This window comes from Zootoca vivipara, chromosome 2 (genome assembly GCF_965207765.1).
Source record: "Zootoca vivipara chromosome 2, rZooViv2.hap1.1, whole genome shotgun sequence".
Taxonomy (NCBI): Eukaryota; Metazoa; Chordata; class Lepidosauria; order Squamata; family Lacertidae; genus Zootoca; species Zootoca vivipara.
In genome coordinates, this window is record NC_142584.1 from 5,814,009 (window position 1) to 5,829,070 (window position 15,062).

The window sequence follows — 15,062 nt, forward strand, 5'->3', positions numbered from 1 at the left end:
GATTGGAAGAATGTACTGCTTGGGCTTTAGAAGTGCTTGCCAAGGCATTTGCAGGGGACTACCATTGGGTCCCACTAGCTAACTGCCCCTTGCAACCTTCGCTACCAGGTTATTTTTCACCATCTCCCACCAAAAGCTTATTCTCTGAAGGAAAAACAGAGAGAGAGAACTATGAAGGCAAGCTACAGTGAAAGACTCGGCAAGCAAGGGGAGGGTTAAGCAGAACCTGTTATCTCCTGCACATTCCCCATCCTGCATTGTGACTATGAGCTCCATCCCAGGATGTGAGAGTGAGATCTACACTGGGGTGACTCGGCTTGTGATCAGCACTTGTGCTGACTGCCCAGAGGTCACATTTCAGAGTGTTGCCATCTTGCATGTGGCACCAAAGGCAGTTGAGTCTCCTATCTAGCTTGCTCCACAGGTGCACCAGTGTCCTGTGCTGAAGCAACCTCGTGCACCCTCTGGGGATCAGAGGGAGCGAAGAAAGCCCTAGATCTGGGTCTGCACAACGCCTGGGGCCTTTTCCAGTGAAGTGGTCTGAGCAAGTGGTGCGACAAAATCATAGAGCAGATACCGGTAGTACATGTGAAAAGGATCTAGGGGTCTTGGTAGACCACAAGCTTAACATGAGTCAACAGTATGATGCAGCAGTAAAAAAAAAGAGCTAACACTATTCTAGGCTGCATCAATAGAAGTCTAGTGTCCAGATCAAAGGACGTCATAGTCTCACTCTCTTCTGGGCACCACAATTTAAGAGGGATGTTGACAAGCTGGAAGGTGTGCAGAGGAGAGCAAACAAAATGATCAAGGCTTATGAGTAACAGTTGAGGGAGCTGGATATGTTTAGCCTGGAGAAGAGGAGATATGATAGCCATCTTCCAATAACTCAAGGGCTGTTACATGGAGCAAGCTGGAAGGCAGGACTTGAACCAACGGCTTCAAGTTACAAGAAAGGAGATTCCGACAAAACTTCAGGAAGAACTTTCTGACACTAAGAGCTGTTCAAGGTACCCCTGTGGAAGATGTGCAGAGAAAGATACAACCAGAGGGTGGAGTGTGAAGAAGGAACCAGGGGGATGATTGCAGATGCAGATACTAAAAGTGTGCAACAACTACAAGATTGCAAAGCATTGGGCAGCAATGTTCTGCCTTCCAGGCTTCTAGCTAATCTGGTTCCCCAAGGGGTGGAGCTGAAGTTTTAACTGTTTGTGTGCTGTCTTAAGCTTTGCTTCCCATTAGCTATCGTTTCAGAGCAGCTCTGCTGGAAGGATCAGCACTTCTGATCCTTCAGCTGGCCCAAGTGTGGCAGTTCTAGCAGTTTTTCTCAACCTTGCATGAAAGGCTGCATGTATCAAAATTCTTTCCTCTACACAGCTGCTGTACAGAAGTACAGGAGTGCGATGAAGGGTTTCCTCCTTTGTGCCTGGGGGCACCTTCTGTGCAGCTCCCCATGCAAAGGCCATGCTCCCATCCGCTTCCCTCACCTGCTGCATTCAGGGAATCCATAGAACAGGCACCTCTGGCCATTTGGGTCTCTCAACTACTGCATTCTTCAGTTATGTTCCCCACATTAAAAAAAGTACTCATGAAAATTCATGAGCCTTTTAGTGCTTTTAGAGCCTTTTCTAATATATACATTTTAACATGAAGCTTTTGTGTAATAAACAGTACCCATCTTTGCTAGCAGTCTAATGCATTTTATGTATTATTTTTGCTAATCCATAAGCATTTTTTTTAATGCACACTTTCTGCTAAATGATGCATTTTTGGACATATTTGGCTGGAGACTGCATTGCAAAATTTAAGGATGGGGGGATGTAGGCCATAGGAGCCAACTCTTCAGCCCCCCCCCCCCAATAAAATATTTGAGGCAGCTGAGCCATCTAAAGTTGATGGGCATTGCCATTCAAATGGTGTGCATGCACCACATCATGTGATTGATTATGCAGGGCGAGGCTTACCTGCCCCTTCCCAATATTTTGTTCAAGTTGGCACCCCTGATGTAGGCATGAGGGAGGAGTGTGAATTTAGATAGGTAGTTGTGCCTTTGGTTTTTTATTGTTCTGGGGAAGTGCAAATGAGATAATTTCTCATTACAATGCAGACTGAACCAAATTTCCTCCCCCCCCCCCAACCCGTCACTGCAAGGTCTTCTCTGACTCCATGCCCCTTGATGACCATCATCTCAATTACAGGCTGATTGTTTGTGAACTGTCAACTCCTTTTCTTGAAAGGTTTGAAGCCTCCCAGTCCGTTGGGTGTTGAGTCTGATGCCTCCCCATCCATCACTCACTGTGCCAATCCCTGATCCCCATAAATGAGACAGTGCCATTTTGTTCAATATGTGGCAGCTACATCCACCTCCTCTGTCTCACAATGGCTGAACAGGATGCAATTCGCCTTTGCTGCAGTCTAACCCCCATTCAGTTTACTGTCCATTGAAGATGCTCGCTGAGAGTCAAATATCAATCCATATCCTTTTTATGCTCAACCTTCCTTTTGGGGAGACAGGGGTGTGTAGCAGTGTCCCAGGTGTGAGGCAGATTTGTAGATCAGATGTTTGTTTGTTTTAATCATCTCCAAATATAAAAGGAGCAGAACCAATCATTAGATCTTCTAGAGCAGGCACATCCAAATCAAGTAGGCTGTGATCTACTAATGAGCATAAAATACTGGCAGTGATCTACCACACTCTCCCATTGTCATTCTTCAACTTAAACATACTCTCCCCACCCCCTGTTAGCATGTGTGTACTTGCTGTATTTATTTGAGACCCCCTCCAGGCCCAGAGCCACAGCTAGGTGATCTTACGGCCCTGGCAGAACCGTCCAGATTGTGCCCCCTAGCCAAGGACAAATTAGCTCTTCTGTCTGCCTCTCCTCCACACACCCCACCTACATTCACTCTCATCCTCCAATGTTGGATCACTTTTAGTATTTTTACACTGTTCACCCCACCCCCTATTTCTTTTTTCCTACTTCCTCTTCTTGATTCTTTTTATCCTGCTCTCTCTCATCCACTTTCTTCCTCTTCTCTGAAATGATAATCTATATATATATATATATATATATATATATATATATATATATATATATATAAATGTAAACTGGCCATGTGGGTGTGTCTCCAATTTTCTACGTAACTGCTTGACTGATTGCGTTCAAATTTTGACACAACCTCCCAAGCGAATATGCAAGTGACCCCATACCATTTGCATAGACAGATGTTGCACCTGGGCCAGGTAAAAACCCCAAAACCACGTGGTCCAGAACTCACAACTCAGATGAAAGTGCATGCTGGGAGCACAGGAGAGGTTGCAAAATAGCGCCCTCTAGCAACAAATACACTGGTACTGCACCTAGGAAAGCTTCCCTCTCCACAGCATCTCGGCTCGGCTTTCCAGACTGGGCCGAGTGGAGGCGGGGCTCACCTGGGTGGGAGATGGAGGAGGAGGGGGCAGCATACCTCATGGGTCGGGACAGGGTGGGGGGAGTCACAGGGATGAGCCTGTGTAAACAGAACACATGTAAAATATTTCAACAAAATGAAGGGGGACTCTGAAGATGAGGGGAGTCTGAAGGGAGACTCTGAGGGTCCATTTAATAGACTGAGCCACAGCAACGCATGGCCGGGCCACCTAGTACTAATAATAATACTAGAAAATGGTGGGTACTGCTGCCAGTGGCAAAACCAGAAAAATGAGGGGCACAGAAGGGTAAATTTGATTTAGAAGTGGGCAAGTTTGTCCCACATGTTATGATCTTGCAAAGAAAATTAATAATATGCATTAAGGACAGGAGTCCAACAATTGAGGAGGCAAGTGGGGAGGGCTGTATCCTTGGGGTGGGGCAATTTCCTCCCCATCTTTGATGCTGAAGTGGGCAGAGCAGGGTGCCTCTTGTGAGCTGCCCCTTTGGGGTCTGAAGAATTAGTGAAGGGGAGGCTCTGACTCCCCCCACCCCACCCCACCCCACCTAATGAGCTGCTGAAAGGGAGAATGTTCCAGTGTGCATGGCTAGCGGGACTCTCCAATTGGTCAGTTGCACCTTGAGACCCCCATTCATTAATAAATTAGCGGCACGCTCCAACCAAGTGCAAGGCACCAATTGCACCCAGAGTCTTTGGGGCTGCGCCACACACTCGCGAGGGATTGTTCCCAAGCCCCATCTGCACAGCTCTGAGGTGGGCCAGTGACGTCTGCGTTGTCTGCTCAGGTCAGCACCAGCGCCATCCAAACCAGCCAAATACAGGCTCAATTAATACTCAAACTGGAGGAATGAGAAGCATGCACAGGTGCCTGTGTGGAAGGAGGTGGCTAAGTGGACGCGGGAGGGGGGAGTTTAAGTTGGGGGTGAGGGAAAACACTCAAACTGGAAGGATTAGGAGCTTGCACGGGGTGTCTGTGTGGAAGGAGGTGGCTAACTAGACACGGGGAGGGGATTTGGTGGGAAGGAAAGGGAGGCAAAAGTTCTCTCTCTGAGGAGCCAGTCAGAGCTCGCTGGACTTCTCTCCCTCTCCCTCTCCCTCTCCCTCTCCCTCTCCCTCTCTCTCTCACTCATTCTCTCTCTCTCTCTCTCTCTCTCTCTCTCTCTCTCTCTCTCTCTCTCTCTCTCTCCTTTCTCTCTGCGCAGGGCATCTCTCTCACTCATTCTCTCTCACTCATTCTCTCTCTCTCTCTCTCTCTCACACACACACACCATGCCCTCCTCCTCCCACCTCCTGCCTCAAGCCTGCTCGCTTCTTGTTCTCCTTCTGCCTTTGCACGTGCATCATTCTAGAGGAGTGTGCTGAGCTCTCACAGTCTGCCTTGGAGAGAAGCTGGGCTGCGATTGACAGAAATCAATCAGACCTAAGAGAGTCCATCGCAGTCGACCTGTTTGGCAATCCTGCTCTAGAGTAGCACCAAATTTATCCCAATTTAAATTTCTGATTACCGTATTTTTCGCTCCATAAGACGCACTTTTTACCTCCCAAAAAAGAAGGGGAAAAGTCCAAGAGTCATATGGAATGAATGCAAGAGCCAGAGCCAGAGCCACGAAGGTGAGAGCCAGAGCCAGAGTCACGCGCAGTGGGAAACCAGCTGTTCCGTGACAGCGAGCGAGGTGAGAGGAGAGACGGAAGGGAGCCCCTTCCGCCCCTCCTCCCAGCTTCCTTCCATCCTTCCTCCCCCCCCTCTCTCTCACCACTTCCATCTGTCCATCCTTCCTTCCTTCCTTCCTTCCTTCCTTCCTTCCTTCCTTCCTTCCTTCTCCCTCTTTCTTTCAACTCTCTCACCCCTTCCTTCCTTCCTTCCCTCTTTCTCTTCCCTCCCTCCCTTTCTTTCTGGTCTCTTTTTTCCATTTAGATTTTCAGCTTTGGACCTCAAAATACCTGTTCTTCCTATAGCTACACTGAAGTGATCTGGTACAGAGTAATCTCAGCAGAGGCCATTCTAATGCCCCTTGTGCTCTTCCCTCAGGTCTGGTACATGGATGGCTACTACAAAGGCCGCCGTGTCCTGGAGTACCGTACACTCAATGACTTCATCACAGGCCAAAACTTTGTCCAGCACCTGCTGCCTCATCCCTGGGCTGGCACCGGCCACGTGGTCTACAATGGGTCCCTCTACTACAACAAGTACCAAAGCAACATAGTGGTGAAGTACCATTTCCGTTCGCGGAGTGTGGTCGTGCAGCGCAGCCTCAACACCGCTGGCTACAACAACACCTTCCCCTACTCCTGGGGCGGCTTCTCAGACATCGACTTCATGGTGGACGAGAATGGGCTCTGGGCAGTCTACACCACCAACCAGAATGCTGGCAACATTGTAGTAAGCAGGATGGACCCTGTCACGCTGGAGATTCTCCGTAGCTGGGACACCGGCTACCCCAAGCGGAGTGCAGGTGAATCCTTCATCATCTGCGGGACCCTCTATGTGACCAATTCACACCTGGCTGGGGCTAAGATCTATTTTGCCTACTACACAAACACTTCTAGCTATGAGTACACGGATATTCCCTTCCACAATCAGTATTCCCACATATCCATGTTGGACTACAACCCCCGGGAGAGGGTCCTCTATACCTGGAACAATGGCCACCAGGTCATCTACAACGTGACTCTTTTCCATGTCATCAAGACTTCAGGGGAGTTATAATCCCATAAGCAAAGAGGCCTCAACTCTCTCTCAGTTGTCATTTTTGTTCATTTTCTCTCTTATCCTTGCGGGTTTGGGAGGTGGGGGAGCAATGTGGCCTGCAAACTCAGTGGCCTGGGAAAACACTCCGTGATGCCATTATTTCTACATAATAAAGCAAACAGATTTCTTCTTTCTCTTTCTCTCTCTTTCTCTCTTTTCTCTCTTTCCTGTGGTTGATGACGCATGGATCTGGTTTGGGGCTTCTTTGGGGGGCGGCGGCTATTTTTTATTTTTGTATTGATTTTATTTTATTTATTTACTGGTGGCAAATAAAGACAATCTCATTGAGGTTAGATGGAGTTTGGGCCCTTCTTGGTGCAATGAATGACTTGGGTGCTGGGAGATATGCAGGCTTCTAACTGGGGATGTGGTCATTGGCTTTGAAAACAAAGATCCAGCTCCAAGGAAACGCAAGAGGAAAATCTTCCTTGGGAGGCTGTGAGCTCCAGTTCTGCCCCCCCCCCCCCAGCCCTCTCTAAAGCTGTGTTTTGGACTACAGCTCTCATCAGCCCCAACCAGCATGTGCTAACTGGGGATGGTAGTTATTGTAGTCCCAAACCTCTGGATGTCTTCAGGTTGGCAAAGGCTGTGCTAAGGGCTTCTTCTGTTGGAGTTTGCCTCCCATCAGCTAGGCTGGCTCCATCTCACTAGCGAAGACTGCTTGGTTCACTTTTAATGGGAACCAATGGAATTCAAAATTCCCTGAACCAATATGCAACCCAAAATGCAGGTATTTCTCAGGTATTTCCTACTTGCAGGCTTCCCACAGCCATCTGGTTGGCCACTGTGAGAACAGGATGCTGGACTTGGATAGGCCACTGGCCTCATCCAGCAAAGCTCTTCTTATGTTTTTACGTTGACACTGATCTGAATTTTGCACTGCAGTTCTTCAAGCAAAAAATGTGCACACACACAGCTTCTATTGGCGGAAATAACATACAACAATTCATTCTGTTAGTGGGACAGCTTACAAAAATGTGTTTATTAGTCAAAATCCCATGCAAAAATGAACATATTAGGAAAGAGGTGTACGAAACCTCCCAGACTAATGTGTGGGCTAGAACTTAGGTCTCCACTGCTTTGCATACCAAAATACATTTTTTAAAAAATGTGTATTTTTTTACAGAAAGAAATTTAAAAATTGAAAATGCTTTTAAAAATAGGGCCTTAAATGTGGATGTCTATGCAAGTGGTTGAGTTTTTTAAAAGGCAAATTAATGCATAAATGGGACAAAACAGACTTGCGTCTAAACAGATTCAAAAGTGGGATGGATCTGAAAAAGGCTGGCTGGCCCAGTCCTACGTCTGCCCGTAAACTCCCAGTTTGCAGCCTGGAAAGTTGTTTTGCTGCTCTTAAGCTGAAAATACAGTGGGAGCTGTTGTTGCCAGTGGGAGCTCTGCAGTCTACCATTCATAGACAGGGAAGGAAAGAATAGGAAAAAATGACATGTGTTTATCAACATTGTCTCCTGTGTAATGGGAGGGACAGTAGCTTAGTGGTTGTGCACAGGCATGGCTTGAGTGCTGCAGAGGAAGGAACAACAAGCAGGGCAGGAACTGGTCAGAAAAGCCATGGAGAAGCCCTCTTAACTGGTAAAATGATCTGCTCTGGAAGAAGCATCCCTCCTGGGTTTCTGCATGAATCACCATTCTGAGCATCTCCTGACCTGGTCATTTAGCAGGTGATGGGAAATACCTCTTTTTGCCCAAGAGTGTGGAGAGGCACTGCGGAAGAATCAACAGGATTGGGCAAGGTGAACAGGGAGTCCGATCTGGTGTAAGGCAACTACCTACACTTCTCATGAAGGAGGCAAGCTCAGAGCAATGCCTTAGGCAGAGACACAACAAGCACCTTCCTCTGAGGAGAGGTCATTCTCCTCAATCTTAATGTTAGGAGCAATCAGTACAGTAATCCAAATTGATGCAAATATGGGACAGAATATGTCCTCCTCAGCAGAGGCTGCTTGCATGAAGGGACAGCCAGAGAAACGACAGGGAGAGACACAACACGATAGATACCGTGGGTTCCCAGGAGATTTGGTTGTGCCAAGCATACTCGCCATTCTCCCACACCACCCTAGCAGTACCCTTGCACATAATTTGTGCAAGAAAATAGCTGCTGTAGCCCAGCAGGATGGAGCATCAGCCAATGGTTTCTGGCCTTTCCCGACAAGTTGCCCAATGAAGCACCTAGCAGATTGCTATTCAGAGTGAATCGTGTTGTGAACTTCCCTTGAAACTGAACAGAATATCTTAGCTGCAAGAACAGTCCTATTATGCCCTCGGCAAAACAGCTGTCTCTCTTCCTGGCAGAATTTTACAGGTTGAAGAAACGTGAGTTTAAATATTTTGTTTTAAATACCTTGGGGTTTTAAAAAACACACAAGGTCATGCAGGAGGAAGGCAAGTCCACACCACCACCAATCAAAAAGGCAGAACCATGTCATCTCCCAGGATACTTTCAGGCCTCTTACAAACCAGCTTTAGCCAGGTGACTATGTTTGGTACAATGCAATCTCCAAGGTCGACTGAAGGCCTTCCAGTTGTGAAGTGAGCTGAAAAGGTGTCCATGTGAGGTATGTAAAATTAGAAGTTAAGAGAGGCTACTGTTGCAGGAGGCTGCGATCTCTGTGGCCTGTTAATGCTGACAGAAAAAACAGATTTCACAAATCACAAGAGGCATGGGGACCTCTTGCTTCTAGAATCCTGTCTGCTGATCTTGGAATGTAGACCTCGGTTCCACAGTATCAGTCCTGCTGCTTATCGAGTCCATTCAACAGACTCCAAGCAGACATCAAGACACCCCTTCCCTGTTCCCCAAATTCCTCCTTTCCCCTCAGTTAAAAGACTTCAGAAGGTGCCAAACATTCAATAGGGAGGAGCCTTCTCTGATCTCAACCGGAAGAGAGTTCCTTAAAACATCTGAAGGCAGCCCTGTTTAGGGAAGCTTTTACTGTTTAATAAATTATTGTATTTTAATACTTCTGTTGGAAGCCGCCCAGAGTGGCTGGGGAAACCCAGCCAGATGGGCAGGGTATAAATAATAAATTTATTATTATCCTCTATAATAATATCCAAGTGTCTCTGCGTCCAGTCCCTGTGTCCGTGGGATTGCGCTACTGCGCATGTGCCCCACGGACAGCCTTTGGGACTTCGAGAGCAGAGAGTTCGGACGTCGCAAGCAGTTTCAGCGCCTCATTCCCTCTCTGTATCCCCCGCCCCAATTCGCTCCTCCTGTGCCCTGCATATGCTCAGAGGCTGCCGTGACCATGCTCTGCTCCCATACCACTTCCATACCTGTCCCGGAGGCTTCTCATGCTGCTCGCCTGCCAGAGGGAGGGAGGCTGGCTGGAAACAGGAAACGCCATTCGCCGCCCCGACCAGAGTTTAACCCGCCTCTTCCAGACCTCCAGAGGCTGCCTCAATTTAACAAGAGGACCTCCCTCTCGGTATGTATAGACTAATTAGTTGGGGCGGGAAGTGGCTGTTCTAGCACCCGTTAATTTAACGGGCTTAATGATAGTAGTTATTATATAAAACTGGGACTTGCGAGCCAATTGTGGCCTTTGAGGTCTCTCAACCTGGGTCTGGGGATTTTCCCAAAGCCACACTCCTCATCAGCTCTACGCTTCACTCACCCTCTTTGGGTGCTTTCGCTAGTCTGGAATTTGTCCTTGAATGACTCTTGTTTGCCTGAATGGAGAATCGAGAGATGGGGTGAAAGAGGTGCAAGTGCTGGTTTTCCCATTGCTATAATGCATTCTGCTGCTAAAGTAAGAGTCACATCCATTGCTCTTCCCTATTTTTTCTTCTGGTCCCACCCACTTCTGGCTCCACCTCTTTCTATCAATGGCATGCAGTCCCTGGAGGGCTACCCAGGCAAGAACGTGGCCCTCAGACTGGAAAACTTTCCTTGCCTCAATCTGAATTTCAAAGTGTGGCAAGGGCCAGCCCACTCATGAGGCAAGGTTATGCAACTGCCTTGGGCAGCAGGATACACAGAGGCAGCAGATTTCGCCCCCAAGAAATGCATTGCCCACTGCTGCTGCCATGATAGCAGTGACGGCTGCAGCGCACCCTCTTCAGCAGCCCACCCCACAATGCTGCATCTACAGTGGCAAATAGGAAGCACTGCTGGTCTCTCCCCTGCCCCCCCCCGGGAGGAAATGGCAAGAGCTGCCCTTTGAGGTCACCTGGGCTCTACACCTCTAGAGCAGGGAGCCCTAGATGGACTTTATTCCCTCTTCAATCATCAAGTAAGGTTGATTTGCTTTTCCCTGCCTCTTGTTCCTGATGTAGATCTTCACCTGCCCCTTCTTGCCTAGTTGGGAGGGCGCCATTTTGTAGTTCGCCTCAGGTGCCAAAATGTCTTGGGGGGGCATGGACGTAGCCAAGGGGGGCAGCTGCCGCCGGTAAATCAAGTAAATCAATAACAATATTTAACTAACTGAGCTTCTCCACACACCCCCAACATAAAGCCTGCTCCCTTAACATAAATCCTGGCTACCCCATGGTGGGGGGCTAGGCAGAATGGCCTCCACTGTTGAGTTTTGTGAACAAAATTCAGATCTGTGTTACAGACATCAACAAAATGCAAGCACAGAAGGTGGGCCATTTAGAGTGGCCTTTTCTCTTTTAAATGCAGGGAAGAATGCCAACTGTAGGGGGGGGGGAGCGTGAGAGAGCACTTACATTGCAGGGTGAATATCTTGTGCTTTGTCAGCTAGTGATAATTCTTTTTTTTTTTTCATTTTGAAAAACCTTTATTACTTGTTAAAAATTACAAAATTACAAAGAAAATACATACAAAAGAAAATACATATAATCCAGTTACAAAACCAGAAAATACGTATAACAGATAAACAGCCTTTTCCAATCGTAGCATTCTAAAATCGGCCATAAAATCCCACTAACCCAAAACTTAATCTTTACAATTGGATCTGGGGGCCAAGAATATATGGAACCGGACAAGAGAAAGAATAAGAATGAAAAAAGAACAAACATAGGAAGAACGAACAAGGAAAGGGAATCCAGGTAAGTCAGAGGTACGGGAAGGTGGGACGGGGGGGTAGGGAAGGGAGGAAGGGGAGGAAGGGGAAATAAACAAAGAATAGAGGTAGATAAAGTAAAAATAGAAAAGGTGTAAAGTAAGATAAAATTTTGACTTCCCAACACTTATCATCGGTTCCCTCACATAAATAAATTTTACTAAGCTTCTCCTTTTATTTACATCAATTGCCTTTCTCTCCTCCCATCACCTTGTTTCCTATCCTCTTGTGTCTCTTAGTCTAAACATATCATTAATTTTGTGCTTATTTTTTGTTTATGAAAATATTCATCCACATATTTCCACTCATCTTTGATTTTTTGTTTTGGTATCCTTCTGATCGTTGCGGTTAGCTTTGCAAGTGTCATGTATTCAGTCAATTTTATATGCCAATCTTGAATAGTTGGAACCTTATCTCCTTTCCAATTTTGGGCGATCAGCATTCTAGCGGCCGCACACGAATAAAGAAGTATATTCCTCCTATCTTTTGGTATGTCCTCTGGGATCATGCTCAACAGCAAGATCTCAGGTTTTTTCTCGAATGTCAACCTAAGCATTTTTTTCATTTCTTCGTATATTTTTGACCAATATGAGCTAATCCTATCGCAGTTCCACCAGCAATGAAAAAAATCACCCAGTTTCTCTTTACATTTCCAACATTTATCCTGGTTGTTTCTATAAATTTTAGCTAATTTTGCTGGTGTGAGATGATACCTATAAACCATTTTCCATATATTTTCCCTTATTGTCATACATGCTGTGAAATTTATATCTTTAATCCATAGTTTCTCCCACTGTTCAACATAGATTACCCTCCCTATATCTTTTGCCCATTTTACCATTACATCTTTTACCATCTCATCTTTCATTTCCCATTCCAGCAAGAATTTGTATATTTTCGCCAATGATCTCCCCTGATTTTCTAATAGTAATTCTTGTAATTTTGATCTTTCCTCCTCGAATCCAATTACTTTGTGTTCTTTAAAGATCGATTGCACTTGAAGGTAATGTAACCAGCTTTGACAATATTGCTCAATTTGGTTGTATGGTTTTAGCTCATATTGGTTGTTTATTTTCTCAATTAATTCTTTATATGTTGGCCAATTATTCCCTTTGGGTTCTTTGCTTGTTGCTGACATTTCTACAGGTGAAGCCCACCACGGTATTTTAGGTTCTAGTAAGCATCTGAATTCTTCCCAAATATCGAACAGAGGTTTTTTAAATATATGATTTTTGAAGGATGTATATTCACCTTTCTTTTCCTTTAATAGGTATGCGTGCCAGCCTCCAGTATTTCTAAAGCCTTCCAATTTCAATAACTCCAAATCATCCAACAGGAACCAGTCTTTCAGCCAACACAGGCAAGATGCAGCATAATACAGTCTTAAATTCGGAACTCCCAAACCTCCTCTTTCTTTTGCGTCTGTTAGCAACCTATATTGTATTCTTGCCTTTTTTCCTTGCCAAATAAAGTTATTTAAATCTCTTTTCCATGTTTCGAATGTTTCTTTTTTCAATTTTATCGGCAACATTTGAAATAGAAAAATCAGTTTAGGTAAGATCATCATTTTAATTGCGGCAATCCTACCTGCTAATGTTAGATTCAGTCCCTTCCAATGCTCTAAATCCTCTTTTATTTTCTTCCAAATTTTATCGTAATTATTATCAAATAAATCTGCTTTATTATTGGAAATAGTAATCCCCAAATATTTGATTTTCCTTACTATCTCCCACCCACTAATCATTTGTATTTCCCTTTCTTCTTCCTTTCTTATGTTTTTGATCATCAATTTAGTTTTTTGATTATTGACTTTTAAGCCCGCTACCTTGCCATAATCTAATAATTTACTTTTTAATCTGGGTAAGGTCTCCACAGGGTCTTCCAACATTATTATCAAATCATCGGCAAAAGCTCGCAATTTGTACTCACTTCTCCCAACCGATATGCCCTTGAGGTTCCTATCCATTTGGATGTCTTTTATTAGAAATTCCAGTGCCCATATAAATAATAATGGGGACAATGGGCATCCCTGCCGCGTTCCCTTAGAAATTTCAAATTCTTTTGATATGTCCCCATTAATGATCAACCTCGCCAGCTGTTTACTATATATGGCCTTTATTCCCTCCATAAATCTTCCTTTAATTCCTAATTTCTTCAACGCCCCTATCATGAATTCCCATGCCAGATTATCAAATGCCTTTTCGGCGTCCAAGAATATGAAAGCTGTCTTCTTGCTAGGGTTCCATTCCACATATTCGAACATATCTAATAGGATTCTAATATTACTAGACATTTTCCTTTGGGGTAGAAAGCCTTGTTGTTCTTTGCCTATTACTTTATTTAATACACCTTTTAATCTGTTGGCTAAAATTCCAGTAAATACTTTATAATCAATATTTAATAATGATATTGGCCTATAATTCCCTATTTCTTCTCTTCTCTCGATATCTTTAGGTATCAGGGTAATGTATGTATCTTGCCACGATTTTGGAAACTCTCTTCCCTCTAAAATTTCATCAACCATTACCTTATACACTTCTTTTAATTCATTTTGTAAGACTTTATAATGTTTTCCTGTTAGGCCATCCGTGCCTGGTGATTTCCCCAATTTAAGTTTATTTATCTCATCTATAATTTCTTGATATGAAATTGGTTTATTTAAATTCTCCAATTCTTCTAAGCTAATGCCAAATCCAGTGAATTTATCTAAATATTCTTCTAATTTCTTATTATTAATGTTTTCCCCTCTATACAATTTACTGTAATATTTCACAAAGCCATCTTGTATTTCCTCTGGGTTGGTCTTAAGCTTTCCCCCATCCTTAATTGCAATAATTTGCTGCTGACTCCGTCTCTTCCTTAATTGCCAGGCCAATAGTTTGCCGGATCTACTTCCCAATTCAAAGGTTCTTTGTTTTGCCCATATAATTCTATTCTCTATTTCTTCATCCACTAATTGTTTTAAATTATTCTGTAATACTTTCATTTGTACTTTTATGTTGGCATTTTTTGGATTTTTCCCCAATTCTTTTTCTGTTAACTCAATCTCAGATTTCAGTTTTTCTATCTTTTCCTGCTTGTCTCTCCTATATCTACTTTTCTGTTGTATGTATAATCCTCGGATATAGGCCTTACTAGCCTCCCATACAGATGTTATATTTACCTCTGGCGATACATTAAGCTGGAAAAATTCCCTCACCGACTCCCTCAGTTTTCCAACAAAGGTTTCGTCTTCTAATAGTCTGTCATCCATTCTCCACCTTTTAATACTTTTCCTCTCTTCCCTAATCTTTACCATTATCGGGTTATGGTCGGTTACCGATTTAGCCATAATCTCACACTTTTTAATCAATGTTGTTAGACCTGTGGAGACCCAGATTATGTCTTTGAGATCTACAGCAGGACTCACCTAGGCACTTGCTATCCGCCTTCTTGTGTCACAGATAAGGCTCTTGGCATAGCCAAGTGGACATTTGTTTAAGCAGCGGAGATCCTATCGCTCGTCTCAGTGGCTGACACCAAATTGACTCAAAGAAGTGATCAAAGGCAGGCACCGTCCATCTTGCAATGGAGCTTAGGGCTGAGATATTCTCTGCCTGGGAGGATACAACAAACTCATTTACTCTATACTCTGCAGTGGGAGAGGATTCAAGTGCCTTCACATCTCCCAGGGGTTATGAGAGATAATAGGTTTTACTTTAGCAGCACCATGTGGTCCAGTGTTTCTCAAAATTGGGCCCCCAGCTGCTGTTGGACTAAAACTTTCATCATCCCTGTCCTACTAGCTAAGGAAGATGGGAGTTTTAGTCAAAAAAACAGGGAGGCTGTTTCAG

General features: G+C 44.7%; 1 protein-coding gene across 4 annotated transcripts in view; it reads left to right on the forward strand.

Moving 5' to 3' along the window:
- Positions 1-6,474, forward strand: part of OLFM2 (olfactomedin 2) — a 209,453-nt gene extending 202,979 nt beyond the window's left edge. For all 4 annotated transcript variants that reach the window (XM_060272127.2, XM_088661234.1, XM_060272125.2 and 1 more), the window contains exon 6: positions 5,462-6,474. In XM_060272127.2, the coding sequence (XP_060128110.1) occupies positions 5,462-6,139 (678 nt within the window). In that variant the 3' untranslated portion in view covers positions 6,140-6,474. The remainder of the gene's footprint in view (positions 1-5,461) is intronic.
- The last annotated feature ends 8,588 nt before the right edge of the window (positions 6,475-15,062 follow it).